Here is a 21,326-nt window from a genome sequence, read left to right as displayed (position 1 = left end):
CCAGCACCAAACTCGGGCAATGGAAGGGCAGAAAATGCAGTTAAGTACATATATTTCCCAGCCCTCTATAGTTTACAAAGCATCTGCTCCTACACATTGTCCCATTTCATCCTCATACTGACCCAGGAGGGAACCCCAAAGCAGATGTTGGCAACAAATACCCATTTTATAGATTACAAAACTGATGCCTAGGAGGTTAGATAAGTTGCTCATTTTACATGGTTGGAGAAGGAGGGGAAAGGAAGGTGGCTAAAGAGTAAGAATAATTCCCTGTTAATGCAATCAGTCTAAACTTCAGGGCATAATTATTTACCTGTAAGAAAAAAATATACAACAAAGAGAAATAATGTTTCATAATGTTCTGGTAAGCTTAAACATTGTTTCTTCTCCACTTCTGATAGGAAAACCAAAATATGAGAAATAAAAACCTAGAGAGACTTTACAGGGAAACATTTATAAACATGTTTGTATCCGTCTAGAACATCTACATGCAGAATGATTATATTTTAGGCAAGAAAGGCCTTCTTGAAACCTCTCCAAATTAAAATGTGTGTCAGTCAAGACTAATCTTGAAAAAGATGGTAGGAATTTTTATGAGAAATCTTAATTGATTTTGCCAGTCATCTCTGAAATAAATACATCTTTACTGTCTTTTTAATATGGGGGGGGTTGCATAATTGAAGTATGTGCCCAAAAAGCAAGACCTCATTCATATGAATTAGTTTATGGAGCAGAAATGATTTTGTTCTTAAAAGAATTATTTGATTTTGGCAAATGCTTTAATTTTCTAAGAGCTTTCTCTAAGCGGTGTTACCTGAAAAGGGTTTTCAGAAACTTTTTGGCTTGAAAAGGATGTCTGAGCAATTACAATAGCCACACTGAAGTCTGTTTGTGCGTGTGTGTATGTCTGTGTGTGTGTGTGCATGTGTGTGTGTGTGTGTGTGTGTGTGAGAGAGAGAGAGAGAGAGAGAGAGAGAGAGAAAGTAAAAGAGAGAGAGAGAGAGACATTATTGCTTCAAGAGGGCCTCTGGGTTAGCAGGTTGGCTCCGAGCCATTTGAGGATTCTCAGATTTACTGCTTCTCTGACTATTGCTGCAGCTCTGATTTATGGATTTCAGAATCTTGTGAAAGGCAAGGTGTCTGAAGTTTAGAGTCTTTCCTTGATTGGCCCCTCCTCTTCCCCATTCACTCCTTTTGCCGCTGTTCACCTTGTAGTGACCTTGCGGGACTCAGCATTTTTACCTGAGCTCAGTAGCCGGGAGCCCGCTAGTGCTGGGACGAGGGCAGCAGTTTCCATTCCTGGGTGATGGAGTCATGGGAGAAACTGCAGCGAACCAACAGAGAGTAGGACCTGAGCGGGCCAGCCAGGCTGGACTGTGCCTTAAGCGGCTCAGGACGGAGCAGCTGCTCCCTCCCCCAGCCTGCAAGTACAGCCTGCATTTGTCACTGACCACTGAAGTGTGTGTTTGTGCAAGGTGAGAGCTGGGTGCTTTTTTGTTAATTTGGAGACAAGTCGCCAGGTATTGGTGTTGATTGTTTTTGATAATTTGGGGGTGTTTATATCACCACAAATTCAGGACCTAGACTGTGTGTGGTTTTATTTATACCCTTGTTTTTTGTCATGATCCATTATTCAGTGCTGCACGGTGTCCAAATTATGGCAACAGATTGGATGTACTGCTGTTCTTACACTGAAATGTGATCAGTTTGGTGCAATTTTCTTGGATTCTTTCATTGATTGCTGCTGCCAAATGATGGAGCTGTTCATATAAAGGATTCCAGTGCTGATTTGAAAGCATGTGAAAAACAGCTTCAGATATAAATCTGAATTGCTATTTTTTGGAGTACTTGCTGTGGTGTATTCTTTGCTTCACTCATATTTTAGTGGTTGAAACTTTGGAGAGAGCAGAGTGCCTTAGGGCCTAATCTGTTGATAAAAGTAAGTAACGTGGGAGTTTTCCGTGTTTTTGCTTGTCAAAATGAATACTTATGCTTGGCCAGTGGTGTGTGTGTGTGTGTGTGTGTGTGTGTGTGTGTGTGTGTGTTAAGAAAAAAAACAACTGAGGACCCAAAGAAAAGCAAATAATACTTTGCTATATTTTGATGTACTTATCATTAATTTGATCAGCTCCTAAAGCTTTTGTTACCAGCATATTTGAATTTTGGAACTTCGCATTTTGTGTACACAAGGACAATACAACTACAGTGTGCGCTTGTGAAGGCATGTGGGGACATGGAGTCTGTGCTTACTAGGAATAAAACAGGAATCCAAAATGTGTTCTTGGTTAAGCTGACAGGCCTTAATACTGCACCAGTTTTGCATGTTAGCTATTTAATGAACTATGCAAAATATAAAGGAGATACAGTGTATTATTATATCTAAATAAATACACTAGAGATTTGTATTCATGAAACACATGCTCTAAAAAAGGAAAACATGTGGGAATTTTGTACTGTAAAAATAGGATGAGCAAAATTTTGAAAAGCTGTCAAATTTTACAGGGAGGGGAAAAACAGTACATTAAAATGAGGAATAATTGGGATGGAATATGAAAAGTACTTCAACTGCTCAAATTTTTAAGTCTAATGAAAGAACAATAGAATATTTAAGGAAATTCAGAGTCTGCAGAAATGAAGCCAAGAGCAAAAATTCTTAATAAAACATATTTTCAACCTGTGGAATGTACTTATTTGTCTTGAGTTCTGTTGCCTAGACTGATAAATTAGAATTTTTTTAATATAAATTTTAAATTTTTATTTAAAATTGGCCTTCATTTGGGTAGACTTTGAAAACTAGTAAAGTAACATAAGATGTATTAAAATGCAATGGACATTAAAATTATTCACACTTAACAAGTAACATACAATATGAAAACTATTTGTCCCACTTTTGAATTATGTCAGTATAGAAAGAGTCTAATCCTCTAAAGTAGAATGTCAACTGTTGCTACATACACTTGGGCTGCTAAGGTCCTTGGATACACTCTTCATGGTTTCTTGCTTTCAGACTATGTTACAGCACTGTGGAACGGTGAGCAGAAAACACTTGACTCTAACATTGTGAGGCTTTCTATGTGAGTTTAGAATAGAAATAGTTTTGTTCGACAGATATGGAACTTGAGGTGTACAAAGAATTCATGATTGGTTGGCCTTTCCATATAGGAACCTATAGTACCTTGGCTTTTCTGCTGCCTTGATCTAAAATTTGGCTGCTTCTTTAAAAGGGTGTAACATGACTTTATCACCAGGACTGAAAAGAGGTGGTGGAGGGCCTCTTATCAGTGTTTTATAAACACAAGAGTATCCCTGTCTCTATGATGAGTGCAGTCCAATGTGTTCAAATGTGGTGTGTCCATCTGTACCCATGGTCACCTTCCATGCAGAAAGACTAGAAACTTTGATGAACCACAATCAGTGTAACAGCCAAGAAAAGTCTTGAATGGTGCCCTCATTTATTCTTTAGATAACTAGCTTACTGTGGCATACAAAGAGGTTTAAAAGGGTTTAGAGATTATAGTTACTGACCTCAAAGCACAGGCCAGTATGTGCAAACACATTTACTTCTATGCAATTAAGGGCTCCTAGTTAAAGGAAATGATTAGGCTTCATTTATATATTTGATAAGTATCTCTTATTTTTTAAAAAGCTTAAATTTCTTAGGCACATTGTGTTCTCGCTCCCTCTCTTCTTTCAGCTTTATACTTTACTCTAGACTTTAAACTTGCTCAATCCTTAATTTACTGAACCTGCTTTCTTTTGACCTACCCTCAATCTCTTCTTCTTGGGTACGAAAGCAATTATGATTTATCTCCTGGTGCTAGGGGAAGACCCACCTCCCCTGAGATCAAGAGATCACTGCCCACTCTGTGAGCAGGAAATGGTGTGAGATTAGTGGGAAAGAATGGATTGATAAACGGCTACCAGGAAGGCAATGACTGCGTCTATCTTGCCCAGCATTTCTGCTATTCATTCTCTCTTATCCATCTAGTCTGTTACTAGGCTTGGAAACCTTTATCAAGAAATGTTTGCATACAGCAACATAGTTACACTTTCACGAAGACTTTTGGTAAATTGAGATTAAATATGATTTGTAGTGTATGGGTTTGGCTTAAAGTGGTATCCGTAGTTTTTATGTCTTTTTACCTTAGCATTAAGGTAATGAAGTTCTGTTTTGCCTAATGACTCCTCCTGAAGTAATGCAGATTCAGGTGAAGTCCTGAATATTCACACAACTTTTAACTATTACTTCCAAATTCCCTAAAGTAGGCCTGGATGGTTTGTGGACAAGAAACATGGAAGGCAGTTTGTATGATATGACTGTTTTTTTCTGGTAGATGTCCCTCTGAGGCTACAGAGTGTCCAGACAATCTCTGGGCTCCTTAGTGGACCACTGGGCTGCAAGAATTTGGCAGCTGGAGTAGGAGCTGGTGGCAGCAGGCAATTCTTCTCTGGAGACAGAGATGAAAAACATTTTCTACAAGTCTACTCAAGAGGCTGGCCTCATTTGTCTTGAATCCAGTGTGTCTTCTAAGGAAACAGGATGGGTAGAGTCTGGTTGCTAGAAGTTGCGCCCAGATTGTGACAGACCTCCAAGGAAGTGCATCTCCATATTCTACATATTTTTACAACCAATACAAGTTCTGGTTTTTAAACTTTTAAATTATTTTTACTAGGGCAGGCTTCAAACCTGATGCCAGTGTCAATCTAGTTCCCTCTAACAGCCATCCTCTACCACACAAAACAAATAATTTTCAAGAAATACTAATAGCCAATTAAACGCTTTACATTTTAATAGCCAAACAATTTTCATCAATGTATAATTCGAGCAATCACTTCAAGAGAATGTAATTACAACTTCCAAATATTTCTAATGACCAAGAAGCCATCCACAGAAAATTATGACAAAGTTTCCTGTTACAGGCATATTAGATCTTAAGGGATCGTTCAAGAATTTAATCCAACATATCGAAATCAATAAAAACACTTCTATGTGCTCTTTTCTGATAGAATATTTTCAAGATCAGCCTGTTTTTGAATATTGTTATGATAAAGTATAAAACACACTGGAGGCTTTCCCTTCTTTCACTCCTGTCCTCTTATCGCATGGGGTTTCACTTGACTGATAACTCTTATCAGAACACATCAATGTGTTAAAAGGAATTATTCTGTAGCTACAAAGAAGTATCTCCTTTTCTTTATAAGCTAAGAACTCTGCTTTAAAATGTAGGTTTTATTATTATTTAGGTATAGTGGGAGCAACAGATCAGGAGATGATTGCCATTGAAAAGATAGTTTGCTCCTCAGTTTCAAAAGGAGGGACACATCATGCCTTGAAGGACCACATAGAGAAGCACCTGGGTTGGTCAGGAGGCAGAGAGAGAAAGGGGGAAACATGGGCAAGAGGCTTTATTGTGGTTTCCTTGGGAAAGAACAGGCAAAGTAGGGTACGTACGTTTTGGACTGGCTAGTTCGAATAATTTCAGCAGGCTCTGGGGCATAGAGACTGACTCTAGTTGTCTGGGTACCTGGCCAGCCCTGAGGTGTTTAGGGCAGATGGATAGTGACCCAGGATGTGAGAGCCTTGTGAGAGCCAGATAAAGGATCTGGTTGGGGTTTGGGCTCAGAATTGGTTTATTTGCATAAGAAAGGCATGCTCAGGGTTAGTCTTTCCTATCTCTAGGAATTGGCTAGCCCTGGAAGGCGCACTCTCTGCAGGGTCAGCAAAGCCCAGATGCCAAAGCATTAGAAATACAGAAAATTAAAAGGCATGACTAATACAAACTAACACACCCAAACAGGAATAGACAGATTACTTAGTATCATTTTGCCAAATTTGGTGTTCACATGGTTAGTCCACTATGAACAACAATCTCTTGACATGAAATGTACCTCTCCATCAATTCTGGGACCTCTGCCAGCAAACTCCAGAAAGGTTTTTTTCATTTGTTTTTGTTTTTTAAATTCAATACTTTAAAACAGCAAAAGGGTTGAAAATAACTGAATCCTTTCTACTGAATAACTAGGTATATTTTACTTGTCCTACACAGCTATATATTATTTGATTTAGAGTCTAACAATAAATGTGTCCACATTAGGGTTCTGATAGAATCCTTAATTAGACTAGAATTATTAAAGAAATTTTAACTTTGTACATTCACCATCCACCTTTGGTTGGAATCATCTTCTGACACACAAAAGTTAATAAATAATTGTTAAATGAATGAATAAATGATTAAGTCACCTGAACTCGTTGGCAGAATTTTCTTCAGATTCCCTAAGAGCCTTTTACACTGTTTTCAATATGATTTTCAGAATAAGGAAATTCAGAAGAGTAAAATATGTTGATTATTTTGCTCAAACAAAAGCTAAATCTCCTGCCACTTAAAAATAGCCATAACCAGACATGCCCTTATAAGCAAACATAAAATGTGGCAAGGAACATATATAAATTGAGTAACAATTCAGTTTCAGCCGAACTGGCAAAACTGGCCTTCATAATGTCCTACTCCTTGAGTCAGCAGCAAGGCACAGAGGGATCAAAGAACATTTAGCAGATGAATAGGATAATTAAGTTATCAAATTAGAATAGATCAACATGTGCTACAAATAACCTGTAATCAAGGAAAGCGGCACCTTAGAAATGTGGCATCTTTCCCTTGTAATATTTCTCCTTTTCATTTTTAAACATTAAGGAAAGGAGAAATCATGCATATGGTGTTTCAGTGGAAATGGAATTTTCTTACTGTCCATGTTTAGTTTCCCCATTCCAGTTACTGGAATTTCCCACAGGAATTTATTGTGTAATAAATGTGGGACTTCAAAATAGTGGGGGAAGGATGATTGAGTGGACAACAGGCATTGGTACATTTAGATAGCCATTTGGGAAAAAAAAAAAAAAGGTTTATCCTTTACACCCAAATAAATTCTAGAGGAGTCAAAGATTTAGATGTAAAATATAAAGCTACATGCATGCTAGAAGAAAGCTTTGGTGTACTGACTTGAACAGAGGAGATGCTTCATCCACCGTGTCAGTAAGCAGCCAAAAACAGGGGTAGAAATGGCGTCCTGCTGCTTGAGAGGTGCCTAGGCTTTGTGGTAATTGCTGCAGTTATAGCAGAAGGGAGGTGTCAAAAGTGATCCTTCCTCTGCACCATCTGCCCCATCGTTCTCTATGCTTTTCAGGCACCAAAGCTTCTGAGATGAAGGAAAGCAAAGAAGGTATAAATGTAAATCACTAATTTCTTTTTTAATTCTAAAGCTGATGCTTTATATTTTATCCTGGGGCCAGACAAGTATCGGGAAAAAAATTATAGACTGATTTCTTGCTCTTAACTCTCCTGATTCCCAAATCTGAAACGTGATTGAGGTTTCAAAGTGGCCTCACTGTCTCTGGTGTCTGCAGGTTTCAGATCTGTGATTTCCATTGGTGTGACAAGGGAATGAGACACTCTCAGCTGTGCCCTGGCCCTTCTGAGTTGTTGTCAGACTAGACTGAACCAATTCCAAAAGCTCTCAAGGGATGTCTGCTTGGTGGGGAGCAGGAGAGCTTCAGTTGGAAAGCTTTTCCTTTAGGGTCTGTGGATTCTTTCTTCTTTGTCACTTCCTTTTCCTCTAGTTAATTTCTTTATCCTGAATTCCTCCCCTCCCATCACCTCCCATACTGCTGCACGCCATCCTCTGACCTGGATGAAAGAAACACTTATGTCATTCACGCTAGATTTCTCAGACTGGCAGGCTGTTTGGAGCAATGTGCAGTGTTCCTAGCAACAGATTAAGGCACATTCACAGCACTTTAAAAGCCTGCAGGCATTGAAAAATAACAGAGGACTACCTAGTTATATTTGGAACTTCTACTTTGTGGATTTGTATTAGCTAAGAAACCCAGAAAAGTTTTAAAACTTTTTTTTGGTTTATTTTCAATGGAAACTTGGAAGGTATAACCACGTTTCTAAAACAGTCGTGATGAATTTAATCATGGCACTGAGAATGAAGGCCAACTGTATCTATGCTAAGTTTTAAAAGTAGGGCATATAAAGTTCACTGGCAGTCACAGGAAGGTGATTTTAATTATCAGGAATATTTTATATTCATTAAGAACTCAGGCACTAGGATCAGCTAGACCTGTTTTAAAATCCATGAACAAGTTGTTTGTGCAAAAGTTATTTAACCTTCAGTTTGTAAATCTCTAATATTAGCATAAATCACAAATATTAAGTTTAAAATGATAAAATATGTATGTGAACTTGTTTTTAGTATAAGAAATAATCAAAAAGCTAATCAACATAGATGTGTAGGGAGGTTGTTTAGCAAATAGAATTGTCACAATTTTGTGGAGGAGTGAGTTTTTTCTAGATCTGGCAAAAGCTCAAAGTTGGGAAAAGTTATCAGGGAAAAGAAGGAAAAAAATAATGAGAAAGGAAAGAAGGTAAATCTGACTATCCCAGAAGAGAGATCTGATCATCATTGTATGTACCCTCCTTCCATGAGGCTTAACACCATATCTTATAGCAGGTGCTTATTTATGTTTGAAGAATGAATAAAGAAAAGGAAGGAGTGAGACCATAACCACTGGATGGTTGTACAAAAGAATCTCCAGGATGTCCTATCTGAAGTACACTGTGTTAGATTTATCTACAATAATAAAAAAATAAAACAACAAATCAAGAAGAACAGATATGTTAATTACATGGTATGTTCTTTATCACAGTCCATAAAGTGGAGGCAGTGAGAAACGAAACCAGCAATCTTTGAACACACAAAGGGAATGACACACTTGTTAAATCAGAGAGAGAGAGAGAGAGAGAGAGAGAGAGAGAGACACATATGAAGTCAGCATGGTTTCTGGTAGAAGTCAAGAGGTGAACCCAGAGCCTAAACTGGAAAGACCATTAATCTTAAAGAAATGTCAAAATGGGAGGAGGCCCTCAACATAGAGGAGCTGTTGGCATTTGGTGAGAGGCAAAGATTTATCATCTCTTGCTTTGCTTTATTTAGTTTCCCAATGCCTTGCCCATTAAATGCCAATAAATCCATTCATTTATTGTGAAAACTCAAACACTCCTACGCTTTTCCAAACATCCCTCCAGGGAGTGGTACCACCCCCATGGAGAGTATAAAAAATAGGATGGGGCTTCCCTGGTGGTGCAGTGGTTGAGAGTCCGCCTGTCGATGCAGGGGACACGGGTTTGCGCCCACAGGGCTTCCCTGGTGGTGCAGTGGTTGAGAGTCTGCCTGACGATGCAGGGGACACGGGTTCGTGCCCCGGTCCGGGAGGATCCCACATGCCGCGGAGCGGCTGGGCCCGTGAGCCATGGCCGCTGAGCCTGCGCGTCCGGAGCCTGTGCTCCGCAACGGGAGAGGCCACAACAGTGAGAGGCCTGCGTACCGCAAAAAAAACCCCAAAACAACAAAAAGAAAAGCTATTTGTAGGACTTCTAATGAAGCACAAAGGATGTGAAGAGGTAGAAATAAATGGGAATTCATAGACAAAAGCAGTTTTGAAAAAATTATGAAATTCAAATTTGGCAGTACTGATGATCTATGTCAAAATGAGTCCGCCAAATGTGCTATAAAGCAACAGCAACAACAACAAAAAAGTGATTTGTGAAATTGTTTTAATGCCTTTATAATTTATTTTAGGTCTATGTTTATAGGATTATTAAGGGGCCACTCCAAGTTTTCATTTTCTGAAGGAAATTATATGCTATAGAAGCATTTGGGAATATAGAGATTCGCAAAAATCTGCGCATATGTCCTTTGAGTGTTAAGCGTCAAGTTTGTTGATTCCTAAGGGGAACTAACAACAGAACAACAACTAACAACTAAATCGACAGTAGATTTAACCTGTTTCATGATTAACACCTGCAATGACTGTAGGACCAATCCAAGCTCTTGTCTTAGGCAAACCTGAGAAACATGACCTACCCCTTTGTGTTACCTTATCTGTGTGTGGAATGTCGCCCTCACATTCTTCACATTGTACTAAGTTTAGTGGTGCACTGAAATGTTCCTATATGTCAGAGAGGAGAAGAAAGAAGAGGTGTCAGGGAAGAGTTGTTAATACTATATCTGTATTTCTTTTCTAAGGCTGCTGTAACAAAATTCGAAAACCTGGATGGCTTAAACCACAGAAATGTACTGTCTCACAATTCTGGAGGCCAGAAGTCTAAAATCAAGGTGTTGGCAGGTCTATGCTCCCTTTGAAGGCCTGGGAACGGATTTGTTCCAGGCCTCTCTCCTTAGCTTGTACATAGCCATCTTCTCTCTGTGTCTTTACATCATCTTCCTTCTGTGAATGAATGTTTGTCTCTGTGTCCAAATTTCCCCTTTTTATAAGGATTACGAGTCATATTAGATTATGGCCTACCCTATTGACTTTAACTTAATTATCTCTGTAAAGACCCCTTTCTATTTCCAAATCAGTTTACATTGTGAGGTACAGGAGGTTAGAACTTCATCATATCTTTTGGCGGGCGGGGGGGGGACACGATTCAACCCATAACGTTGGATCAAGTAAGGTGCTGATAAGGAAAATTCAGAGTATAGGACTGGCTGTCTTATTACCTTCACACTATTCAAAGTGTGGTCAGTGGATCATCAGTATCACCTCAGATATCACCTCAGAGTATCACCTCAGAGTATCACCTCAGAGCTGGTTAGGAATGCAGATCATCCAGCCCTGTCCTAGGCCTATGGAATCAGAATCTGCATAGTTACCTAGATTCCCAGATGTTTCATTTATACATTAAGGTTTGAGAAGAGCTATTCTAGCTCATAGAATAAAAGCCCCATTCTCAAATGCCAAGAAGGAGAATAAAAACGAACAGTGTTTACGCGCAGAGGCCTCATTGATATGTGCACTTAGCAAATATAGGCCATTATTCCAGCACAGCTATGGCACAGTTATCTATAAAGGGAATATTGATCTCTGGAAATAATTTTAGGAGTTAAGTTTCAATTATCATTAATTTCCTTTACTGTAGATTATCCCTTGGGAGTGAACTCAGAAGATCATCATATAGAGAGAACGCTCAAATTATTTCTCCGACACTTACTTTGCTGGTGTAAATTGCTTCTTTTCTGCCAACCTGGTCTACAATTTAAGTTGACTCAGCTAGCTGAGTCATAGAACTTAATCCTGAAATAAGGTCCATTGAGGGAAAAAAATGTCCCCTAGTATAGCGGAAAAGGCACTTGAGTTTATAACACCGTCGTCTAAGTGATTAAAAGCATGTGAGCTCTTGCTCACTTTACTTCTGCCTTTTCTGTCCTATAGTCTTTGTGCTCCTCTAAAAATGTAATTCACCCAGAAGTTGTGTCTATGTTACATGAAGACAAATAGAAACATAAAACTTGAAAATAAAAGAGGCATAATTAAACTTGTCCTGGAGTCAACTTAGGCAAATGCTTATAACAGCAGGGGAACAAATACAGCTTCCTGAGATGAACTCTGAGGGCACGGTTCTCATGGAGTTGGGGACTTTAAGTGAAATATGATTGTCCGCAGGATTAAAATATACGCAGGAGGAATCTGCTCCCCTAAAATCCAGGATGTCAGCAAGTATGCAACATGAACCATATTCTGATTCCATTGAAACTGCCATGCTGGGGATAATATTGCTGGTAAATTTCCCTACATGGGGATCAACCTTTGTAACTGGAAATTAGACAACTCTTGATAACATTTGTACCATCTTCTCTTGAGATATGTACTTGGCTTAGGTCCCTAGATAAGTGTTAGTGTTTTGAATCTGTTAGCTTTATCTAGATATTAAGTAGTAAAACCATACTTCAAGAATGTGCTAGTGACATCATTTAATTGTCTTGATCATCTTTTCTGTTAGCATTCTTTATTGGATTTGAAAAATGTCAAGAAAGAATGGTGGGGCTTCCCTGGTGGCACAGTGGTTGAGAGTCCACCTGCCGATGCAGAGGACACGGGTTTGTGCCCCGGTCCAGGAGGATCCCACATGCCGCGGAGCGGCTGGGCCCGTGAGCCATGGCCGCTGAGCCTGCGCATCCGGAGCCTGTGCTCCGCAACGGGAGAGACCACAGCAGTGAGAGGCCCGCGTACAGCAAAAAAAAAAAAAGAATGGTGAACATGTACTGCTACTATGTGCCAGCCACTTTCCTAAGTGCTTTACATACTTAAACACTTGTAATTCTTACAACGATGTCATAAATTACAGATGAGAAAATTGTGCAGATGAAGAAAACTGTGCAGATAAGGAAATTGAGGCAGAAAGAGGTTAAATAAGTGGCCATGTCAATTAGTGTCAGAGTCAGAATTCCAGGTCTGATGCCAGATCCCATGTTCATAACCACTGTGGATACTGCCTCTCAAGAGAGACAAAAGTAATTATTCTGAATATCTCATTAGTGGGCCAAAATAACTACTTTAAAATGTGTTTTTAACATCTCTTTTATTGCACAGACAATTATTACTGCAGATGTGCCTTCTCTTTGGGTGGGGGGATTGTGTCCTTCCTTAAGTGATCTATTTTAGGCACATTTCCTTTCAGCTATACACCAGATAAAATGCTTTTCATACCCTCCCTCCATCACTAATTCCACACCCCCTCCATTTACCTGCTGTCTCCGTGTACCTGTTGTCTTCTTTATTCACAGGAGGATGCACCTTGGATGTTTCTGCTTTTCCTCTCCTTGCTTCTGCCTCTGGCTGAACTGAGTTCCTCACTTTTATTTATTGCTGTTGTTCTGGTCCATATGTAGTTCTAATAAAAAGCATAGGTCAGTTGCCACAACATGGGCATTGTCCATGGCATTCTCATGAACAACTAATTACCTTAGATGACATCTAATAAATGTTTGATGCATGCTTAATTCCAGAGGGAAGGGGAAACACAACAATAGCAATGAACTAAAAATGGTAGTTACTCCCATTGCTCTGGGAAATCATAATGAAACAGGATAGACTCAGTAGAAATAATTGCACAGATTGTCTTTAAATATGAAAAACAGCAATTTATAAATGTATTATTTGGCATAGTCCTTGCTTCCAAGTACTTTCTCAAAGAGGAAAGTGTCTATATTGATTAGAGTTTGGATATCAGAGGATAGAGACTTTCTAGTGGTCCATACCTTTTATCAATATTATTTACTCAAATTTGAATCCCTGATAACAGTGTTTATGTTCACATAGAACTTCTTTATCACTGCAGATAAAACCTTAAACCTGCACTTGGCTGATTATAATTCCAACATTTTTGAGAAAAAAATAATTTCACTCTGTTGACCAAGTAGATGCAAAATAAATGCTAATTTTAACTGGAGTTAACTTAGAAGGTATAAAGTACCCTTCTTAAGAAACTCAGTGGGCTTCCCTGGTGGCGCGGTGGTTGAGAGTCCGCCTGCCGATGCAGGGGACACGGGTTCGTGCCCCGGTCCGGGAGGATCCCACATGCTGCAGAGCGGCTGGACCCGTGAGCCATGGCCGCTGAGCCTGTGCGTCTGGAGCCTGTGCTCCGCAATGGGAGAGGCCACAGCAGTGAGAGGCCCGCGTACCCCAAAAAAAAAAAAAAAGAAAAACTCAGTGACCTGTATCTGGCTGGAGAAAATAGAACAAAACAAAACAAAACCACACGACAGAATAAACTTAAGTAAACTTTGATAAAAAAAGAAAACTAGGGCCAAGTTCAGAATTACTTAAGGGAGATGAGAATCACTTTTTCCTGAATTGCATTTTAAGTCTTGCATTTAAGCAGTGAGCTTGTGTAATTGAAAGCCATGAAGAAAAGATAAGCTTCAGAGTGGACACTGGGCCCAGCAGTTATGCAAGGTGTGATAAACAGCGTGGCCCCGTGTACAAAGCATTGTAATTGGCCTGTCCTGCTCCACAGGTGCCATGACTCATCCTGTATTATATATCATATGATTTGTTTCTCATTCATAACTGTTGTGTATACAAGGCTTTGAATATTTAGCAGGATTGTACCTGATGGCTATGACTTTGGCTTTGCAAATTGAAAAGAAGCCCATAAAGTGTGAAATTTTTAAGAGATAAACATCCTACCTGTGATGGACCAATATTATTGAAATACAGCCTCTATAAATGAAAGTTCAGGTATTAATTTGATTTTGTATTGAGACACAGCTTGTTGGTAATGGCCCTTAGCAGTCTTAAAGCCATCATGTCACTTGATCAAAAGATTATCCATATTACAAAGTCCCATAAATTAAGGGTAGAAGTAGACGGAGAGACACATTAATTATGTAATTAGACAACATGTATCAATTTATCCAACATGAAACTGTTGATCATTTTAGGTGCCTTATTTGATTTTAGTCTCGTCTTTTTTTGGATTTGGTCTCTCAAATGTTACAAAGATGTTCTAAATGAAGACATTAAAGTAGCTACCTTAACATCTATAGAGAATCCCAGAGGATGTTGTTTTGTTTTATTTACCAAAGTTCCATTTTAGACTTACCTGTTACTAGTTTTCAAATGTTATCTAGAATGATTGTTCAGTAGAATATCTTCATTCAGTAGAGCATATTCCTGTATGTTCAGTAGAGTCTGTCTATTAAAAATTTACAGTGTTTCTTGATGAAAACATTCTCCTGACACTGTGGCTGTAGAAGTAAAAATAGTCTCTATCAATTCATTTGAATGTCTACATATTTGCACATTTTTAGCAGATAATTTGTGGTCAAAGACCAGAGAAAAGAGGAAACTTCTCCCACAAGTGATGTTTCTAGTAATTGAAAAAAAGAGAAACAAAGTACACTGTAGTCTCCTACAACTCATAAATCCTTACTCTTGAAATGGGTTAGGTTGAGTCTCTATTAATACAGCTTCTAGGAGAGAGGGCGGATCCTTTGCGGTTTTTTTTTTTATTTTTACTTTTTAACAGTGTGAAAAGAGTCACTGAACATCAAATAGGATGGAGCTATATAACTTGGCACAACTTTTTTTTTTAACATCTTTATTGGAGTATAATTGCTTTAAAATGGTGTGTTAGTTTCTGCTTTATATTCCCATATCCTCAAGTCCATTTTCTAGTAGGTCTGTGTCTTTATTCCCGTCTTACCCCTAGGTTCTTCATGACCTTTTTTTTTTTCTTAGATTCCATATATATGTGTTAGCATACGTTATTTGTTTTTCTCTTTCTGACTTACTTCACTCAGTCCATCCAGCTCACTACAAATATCTCAATTTCATTTCTTTTTATGGCTGAGTAATATTCCACTGTATATATGTGCCACATCTTCTTTATCCATTCATCCAGTGATGGACACTTAGGTTGCAGCTCTTTGTTTGTATTGGCCACACTGATACTTTTCCTCAGTCTCTTTTTATTTTTATATTTTGTTTACTTATTGGGCAGACTTTCAGGTCAAATTGTCAGGCAAGAAATCTTTCATTCATTATTCTATTCTAATTCAAGTTTATATCTCAAGGCTAGTGATTGAAAGTCATATGAAATGTGTGAAGAGGAACTTTCTCTTCAACTTACAAAATGTTACGAAAATGATTTTCAAATCATTTTCAAATCAAATTTGATTTTCAAATCAAATCTTCCATGACAGGAAGAAGGGATCTTGCAATTCCCTTCTTTTTCCTAGTGAATTCAGTCATTCTAGCACATGTCTTTTTACTTCATATTGCTTCATATTCTTGAGAGAAAATGTATTGCAAAACTTTCTATTCAATTTCATGTCAGCTTTAAGACAACTGATGTTTGGTTAATATGAATGGGAAACAATTTTAAATATTCAAAAACTATCATTTTAAGCTCTGTTGAAATAAGTACACATGTTTTTCAACATTGGTATAAATTTGGTTAAAATTTGTAGATTTCAAAATGCATGCCTGTGTGCTTTTCGGTACAAATTTTGACACATCCAAATTGTGTTATTTACTAAAATAGGAAGTATGGGTAGATTTTTAAACTCTGAACTCAACTAATGATGCGTCCTATTTTAAACAAATATACTGCATTACAAAGTTTCCTATTTCTCCCAGATGGGTATAAAAGTAGAGGATGTTATTTTTATCTTTAACAATCATTTCACATAATTTCACATTTTTCAAGACAAGTTTTTCAAGGAGAAAGTAGTGATGGAAGACTTCTCTCTTTAGATTCTTTGAACGCCAATAATTTGGGGCTTGTGCGTCATTGAGATGATAAAAATAATTACACTAGACTTTTATTTATCCAAATACAACCCCATGAAGTGGTCATAGTGTCATTTCCATCTCACAGCAAAGGAAACAACTGAGTGTTAGAGGGATTGAATTACTTCCCCAACTCTCAAATAGCAGAGTCTGGGTCCAAACTCAATTGGCCTTGAGACCAAAAGAGGCCAGGAGCTCTTAAGTTCTTGCTTAATCAACCCTCCTCACTTCAATTTTATAGCCTGCCAAGGAGCATCCTGCTGGTGCCTAGGCCTGTTTAACAGTGCTGAATGAAATATGTTCCCTGAATGTGTTTTATACATAGGTGTGCTAGGGTGAGGCCAGAGGAAGAAATTCTCAACACCATTTAACCAATGTTGGCTTTATGTATATTGCCATACAATATAAAATCTGCTGTATGTATACTGGACTTTTGTGTCCAGTTTCATTTGAAGAAAAAAATTCTAATCAAAACAAACAAAAATGAACAACAACAAAAAAAAACTATTGCTATAGTAAAATACAATTAATGATGATAACAATAGTAAAATGTAATACCTGTATGGGGCTTCTATAAGCCAGAAACTATTCCAGGTAATTCTTATTGTTACCCAATAAGATAAGTTCTATTATTCTCATTTCATAGATGAGGAAACTAAAGAGGTTAAATAATGACTTCTCCAAGGTCTTGGCTAGTAAAGAGTGCATTTGGAATCAGAACTGGCAGGCAGTCTGGATCCCAAATCTGGGCTCTTAAACACTATGCTATGCAGCCTCTGGATTGTAAATAATAATAATAACATATATTCTCACTGTGTACCAGGCACTATTCTAAGCATTTACACCAAGTCTGTTTATGTGGCCTTTCCGCATAGGTAAAAGAGACCAGAGAGAGCAGGAATATGTCTCTGAAAGTACTGAATATTTTAGGTATAATAAAAAATGTGTTACCTGTTGAACGTATGTCCCATAGGTACTGTAGTTGAGTGATTAAGAGGAGATGCATATGTACCCCTCAAGAGGAATTTCAGAGTTTCTCTTTTGCAATAAATGCATAATTAACATCATTCAGGTATTCTGTGATGTGTTCTGTCCCCCAACCCTGACCCCACAGTTGAGTGCAATGGAAAATAGATGGGAGTTTAAGGCCTGTGTTCACTCTATGTGTGCTTCAAGCTCTCTTTAATTTCTATGAGTTTAGAGTGTAGGCTGTGGAGTCAGGACCTCTCGATTCAAATCCTGACTCTGTCCCTGTTACCCAGGTGACGCTAGGCAAGTTACTTAACCTGTTTTTCTCACTGGCTGCATCCACAAATGGGAAGGATTAACATTAGATACATCAGAGGACTATGGTAAACAATGTAAAACGTTTTTGTTGTGATTATTACAAGACAATGAAGAAGTCCTCCTGGTCTTTGAAATGTACAAAACATAATGAAACTGCCACTTTACCTCCATCGGGTCCCATAAAATGAGAAGCAATAAAGAAAAGTCAATTATTCCATGGTCATGAATTCAACCCATGAGGAGAACTGGCGAGCACGTTATATACACATCAGCTGTGGCAAAAATAAGTCAACATAACATTGTTTGTAAAAGGCCTGTGATGTCTGGATTACCAGCTGTCTGGAAAAAGGAGAACATAGCTTCCTTTTTTGTGTAATGTGGTCTGCCAGCCAGCTGGCATTAGGGGAAGAGGAAGGGAGCTCATGTTGATTGAGCGAGTGTCTGTGCCAAGTGTATTGTGTAACTTGTCTCATTTGGTCCTCCCAGCTCGTTGGTAGGGTGGTATCAATACCCCTGATGTGCACATGGAAGACAGACTTAGGGAGGTCAAATAACCCAGCCAAAAACCCACAGGTAGTAAATGGAATTTTCTGACTCCAAATGTAGTCAGGTCATGCCACTGACTGCTTTATTTTTTTTTTAATTGAGGTATAGTTGATTTACAATGTTGTGTTAGTTTCTGGTGTACAGAAAAGTCATTGTTATACATATATACTCTTTTTCATGTTATTTCCATTATGGTTTATTACAAGTTATTGAATATAGTTCCCTGTGCTAAACAGTAGGACCTTGTTTTTTATCTATTTTATGTGTAGTAGTTTGTATCTGCTAATCCCAATCTGCTCATTTATCCCTCCCCCCTTCTTTCCCCTTTGGTAACCGTAAATTTGTTTTCTGTGGCCATTCACTGCTCTTGATAATGCTAAATATACTCATTGTTGACCAATTGGAGTTAACAGTAAAAATAAAAAATTTCACATTAAGAAATACCACATTTCACATTAAGATATTTCAAAATTGTATAATCAACAAATATTTATTTATAAACGACCTCTAGTTTTTTCCTTATCCATAATTGACTCAAAAGCTTCTGGTGTCTTTCATTTCCCTTTTTGTTCTCGTCCTTTATAATTTTTCATATTTCTTCCCTATTACTAAGGTAAAAATGGAAAATTGTGGAAGGGATGAATATTACATACCAAAGTAAGAAATTTTAAATGTATGAAAAAATTAAAATACATAGGGTTAAAAGTATACTAGACTTTTTTCTTGTAAGTGTCCATAAGAAATCAACTCATGGACAAAGTGATAAATTTGTCATTATTGAGTCAAATATGCAGGTTACTATTATAATTTTTGTGACTGCCTTTAAGTTTTTAGAAGATCAGACTGATGGTACAGTAAGATTTTCTATTTAGGTTAATACTGCCATTAAAATGCTAGATTAGTCAGATAGCTCTTTTATTTTCTCTGTTTGTCTTGTAACATAAAAGAAGATGAACAGAATTAAAACTGCACCATTTGTCAGGAAACCTGCATTCTAGTTCTATGTTCTATTATTATCTGTGATTTATAGGTAAGGAAAAGTTAAATAGCTAGTAAGTGGCAGAGCTAATATCCAAATTCAAGATGCAAATAACAGAAGATCCGAAGGGGACTCATGATAAGAACACTTTGATAGTAGATTCATAAATTTGGACTTGAAGTCTTTTTACTCATCCATTGTAGATCAGAAGGCAGATGGTGGTTTTTAATCATTCTCTGAATAACTTGCAATTTCTTAGCTAATAAAATAATCAAATTTAAACCAAAGGGCGGCAATGGCACCAGTGAAAAAGCTTGTGGTGAAGGGGGGCAAAAAAAAGAAGCAGGTCCTGAAGTTTACTCTTGATTCTACCCATCCTGTAGAAGATGGAATCATGGATGCTGCCAATTTTGAGCAGTTTCTTAAGGAAAGAATCAAAGTGAATGGAAAAGCTGGGAATCTCGGAGGAGGTGTTGTAACAACTGAAAGAAGCAAAAGCAAGATCACTGTAACTTCCGAGGTGCCTTTTTCCGAAAGGTATTTGAAATATCTCACAAAAAAATATTTGAAGAAGAATAATCTCCGTGATTGGTTACGCGTAGTTGCTAACAGCAAAGAAAGTTACGAATTACGTTACTTCCAGATTAATCAAGATGAAGAAGAGGAGGAAGATGAGGATTGAAACTCAGTTATCTGGAGTATTTTGTATGAATTCTTAAATAAAATTTAGGAAACAAAATGGTGGTTTTCCTGGTATCTCTGCAGCGTGGATTGAACAGAAAATTGGAAATCACAGTGAAAGGGCTTCACTTGGGCTGCCACTCACTTATTTGTAATTAAACTTTTTTCTGCTTGAAAATTTCAATTCTTGTGGTAGAAATACCAAAATAGAAGGATAAGGCTCCTTCAAGGGAACTGACTACTTACTGTTTGACATTGAGCAGATGGGTGAGGGCGTGGCGATGTGAGTTCAGTTAGTCACTATTTTACACAAAAAGGGGTGAGTCAGTTTCATCTGATACTTTTTCTCAAAGATTGAGGAATACAAATGTGGGAACTCCTAATTCACTGAAAGCAGATCCAGTGACTTGTTTATGAGGTTCTCTTTTTGGGAAAGTGGCAATGTCGATAAAATGCAGGCTTCTGGGGAATTTGTCTTTTCATTTTCTGACTACAAATTACTCTTGACGTACACAGTTACTATGTATGTTAATCCTTTTTCTTCCTGTAGAAATAAAACGTGGTCCTTTTGTGTCGCTGCATATTCTACTACCCCTCAGGAAAGGGTCTGGGGAGCGACTGTAAAAGTCACAGGTGTTCAATTAAGGAAAGGTCTACAAAATATGAATTTGTAAATAATTATTGTTTCTACAAGTCTTTGCACCAAACTGTCACTTTGAACCCCACCAGGGGGAGCTGGAGATGGGGAATAGTGGAGCTTCCAAAGGTGGGTGTCGGTGAGGTTCCCTGGGGTCAGGATCAGAATCCCAGAGTTCTGGAGTCTTACCACGGGGGCAGGTGTGAAGGAGAGGGGCCTGGGAGACAGCTCAGGCTGAAGAGAAGTGTTGAGATGCCCAGGGTGTAGTCCCTTTCACACCATTTAGGCCACGGCTGGGCTTAAAAGTCATTCTAGGGCTTCCCTGGTGGCGCAGTGGTTGAGAGTCCGCCTGCCGATGCAGGGGACACGGGTTCGAGCCCCGGTCCGGGAGGATCCCACATGCCGCAGAGCGGCTGGGCCCGTGAGCCATGGCCACTGAGCCTGCGCTTCCGGAGCTGGTGCTCCGCATCGGGAGAGGCCACAAGAGTGAGAGGCCCGCGTACCGCAAAAAAAAAAAAAAAAAAAAAGTCATTCTACAAACTGACACGTTAAGCAGGGCCAAACTGAAAGGGGTTCCCACGATACTGAGAGTTCTGCTGCCATATGTGTAGAGGGTAGAGATCTGTGAAAGGTCATCAATGAGATTGTAAAAATGTGATTGTTGCTGACAGAATATCAAGAGTGACTTTGAGAAGAGACCCTGATACCTTATGGTGCCCTCCTAAAATCTGAATTCTACAGGACTGTCTGCATTGTCTTAAGATTACATTGTATCAAATTCATGTTTCTCAAGAGCTTGCCTAGGGCTCATTTCCACACCTGAAATTCTTGTTGCTCTTGCTAGTTGCACAGCTGGAAATTAAATGTTTTTTTGAGTTGTACCTTGGCTCCAATTTAACATTTGGTGCTACTTGGGTTGAATTTAATATACTAAGGCTTTGCAATTTCATTTGTGGTAAAGGCTTTAGCATTTTCTATCTCTATGCAAATTTCTTGAAGCAGAATTGTTTGCATGTTTCTCTGCCCTAAAGAAAGCAGTGTTTCTTTCAAATTTAACT

The 21,326-nt window shown here is 38.4% G+C and overlaps 2 protein-coding genes across 9 annotated transcripts in view; both read left to right on the top strand.

The window, feature by feature from the left end:
• Positions 1-21,326, top strand: part of ARHGAP24 (Rho GTPase activating protein 24) — a 509,262-nt gene that overhangs the window by 345,407 nt on the left and 142,529 nt on the right. Inside the window, exons 1-2 of one of the 8 annotated variants that reach the window (XM_028491884.2) lie at positions 1,133-1,475; positions 1,638-1,939. The exons of 5 other annotated variants lie outside the window; for them this stretch is intronic. The gene's annotated coding sequence lies outside the window, so the exon portion shown is untranslated. Of the gene's footprint in view, positions 1-1,132; positions 1,476-1,498; positions 1,521-1,637; positions 1,940-21,326 lie in introns of those variants that run through there. 2 more of the 8 variants (XM_028491883.2, XM_028491885.2) reach the window with 2 other exon arrangements.
• On the top strand, positions 19,164-19,689 carry LOC102993852 (60S ribosomal protein L22-like). The gene has a single exon (XM_055086018.1). The coding sequence runs from the start codon at positions 19,246-19,248 to the stop codon at positions 19,630-19,632; it is 387 nt and encodes a 128-aa protein (XP_054941993.1). The 5' UTR covers positions 19,164-19,245; the 3' UTR covers positions 19,633-19,689.

This window comes from Physeter macrocephalus, chromosome 7 (genome assembly GCF_002837175.3).
Source record: "Physeter macrocephalus isolate SW-GA chromosome 7, ASM283717v5, whole genome shotgun sequence".
In the NCBI taxonomy this organism is placed as follows: domain Eukaryota; kingdom Metazoa; phylum Chordata; class Mammalia; order Artiodactyla; family Physeteridae; genus Physeter; species Physeter macrocephalus.
Note: the sequence above shows the minus strand (reverse complement) of the source record. Positions and strands in the feature narration are given on the sequence as shown.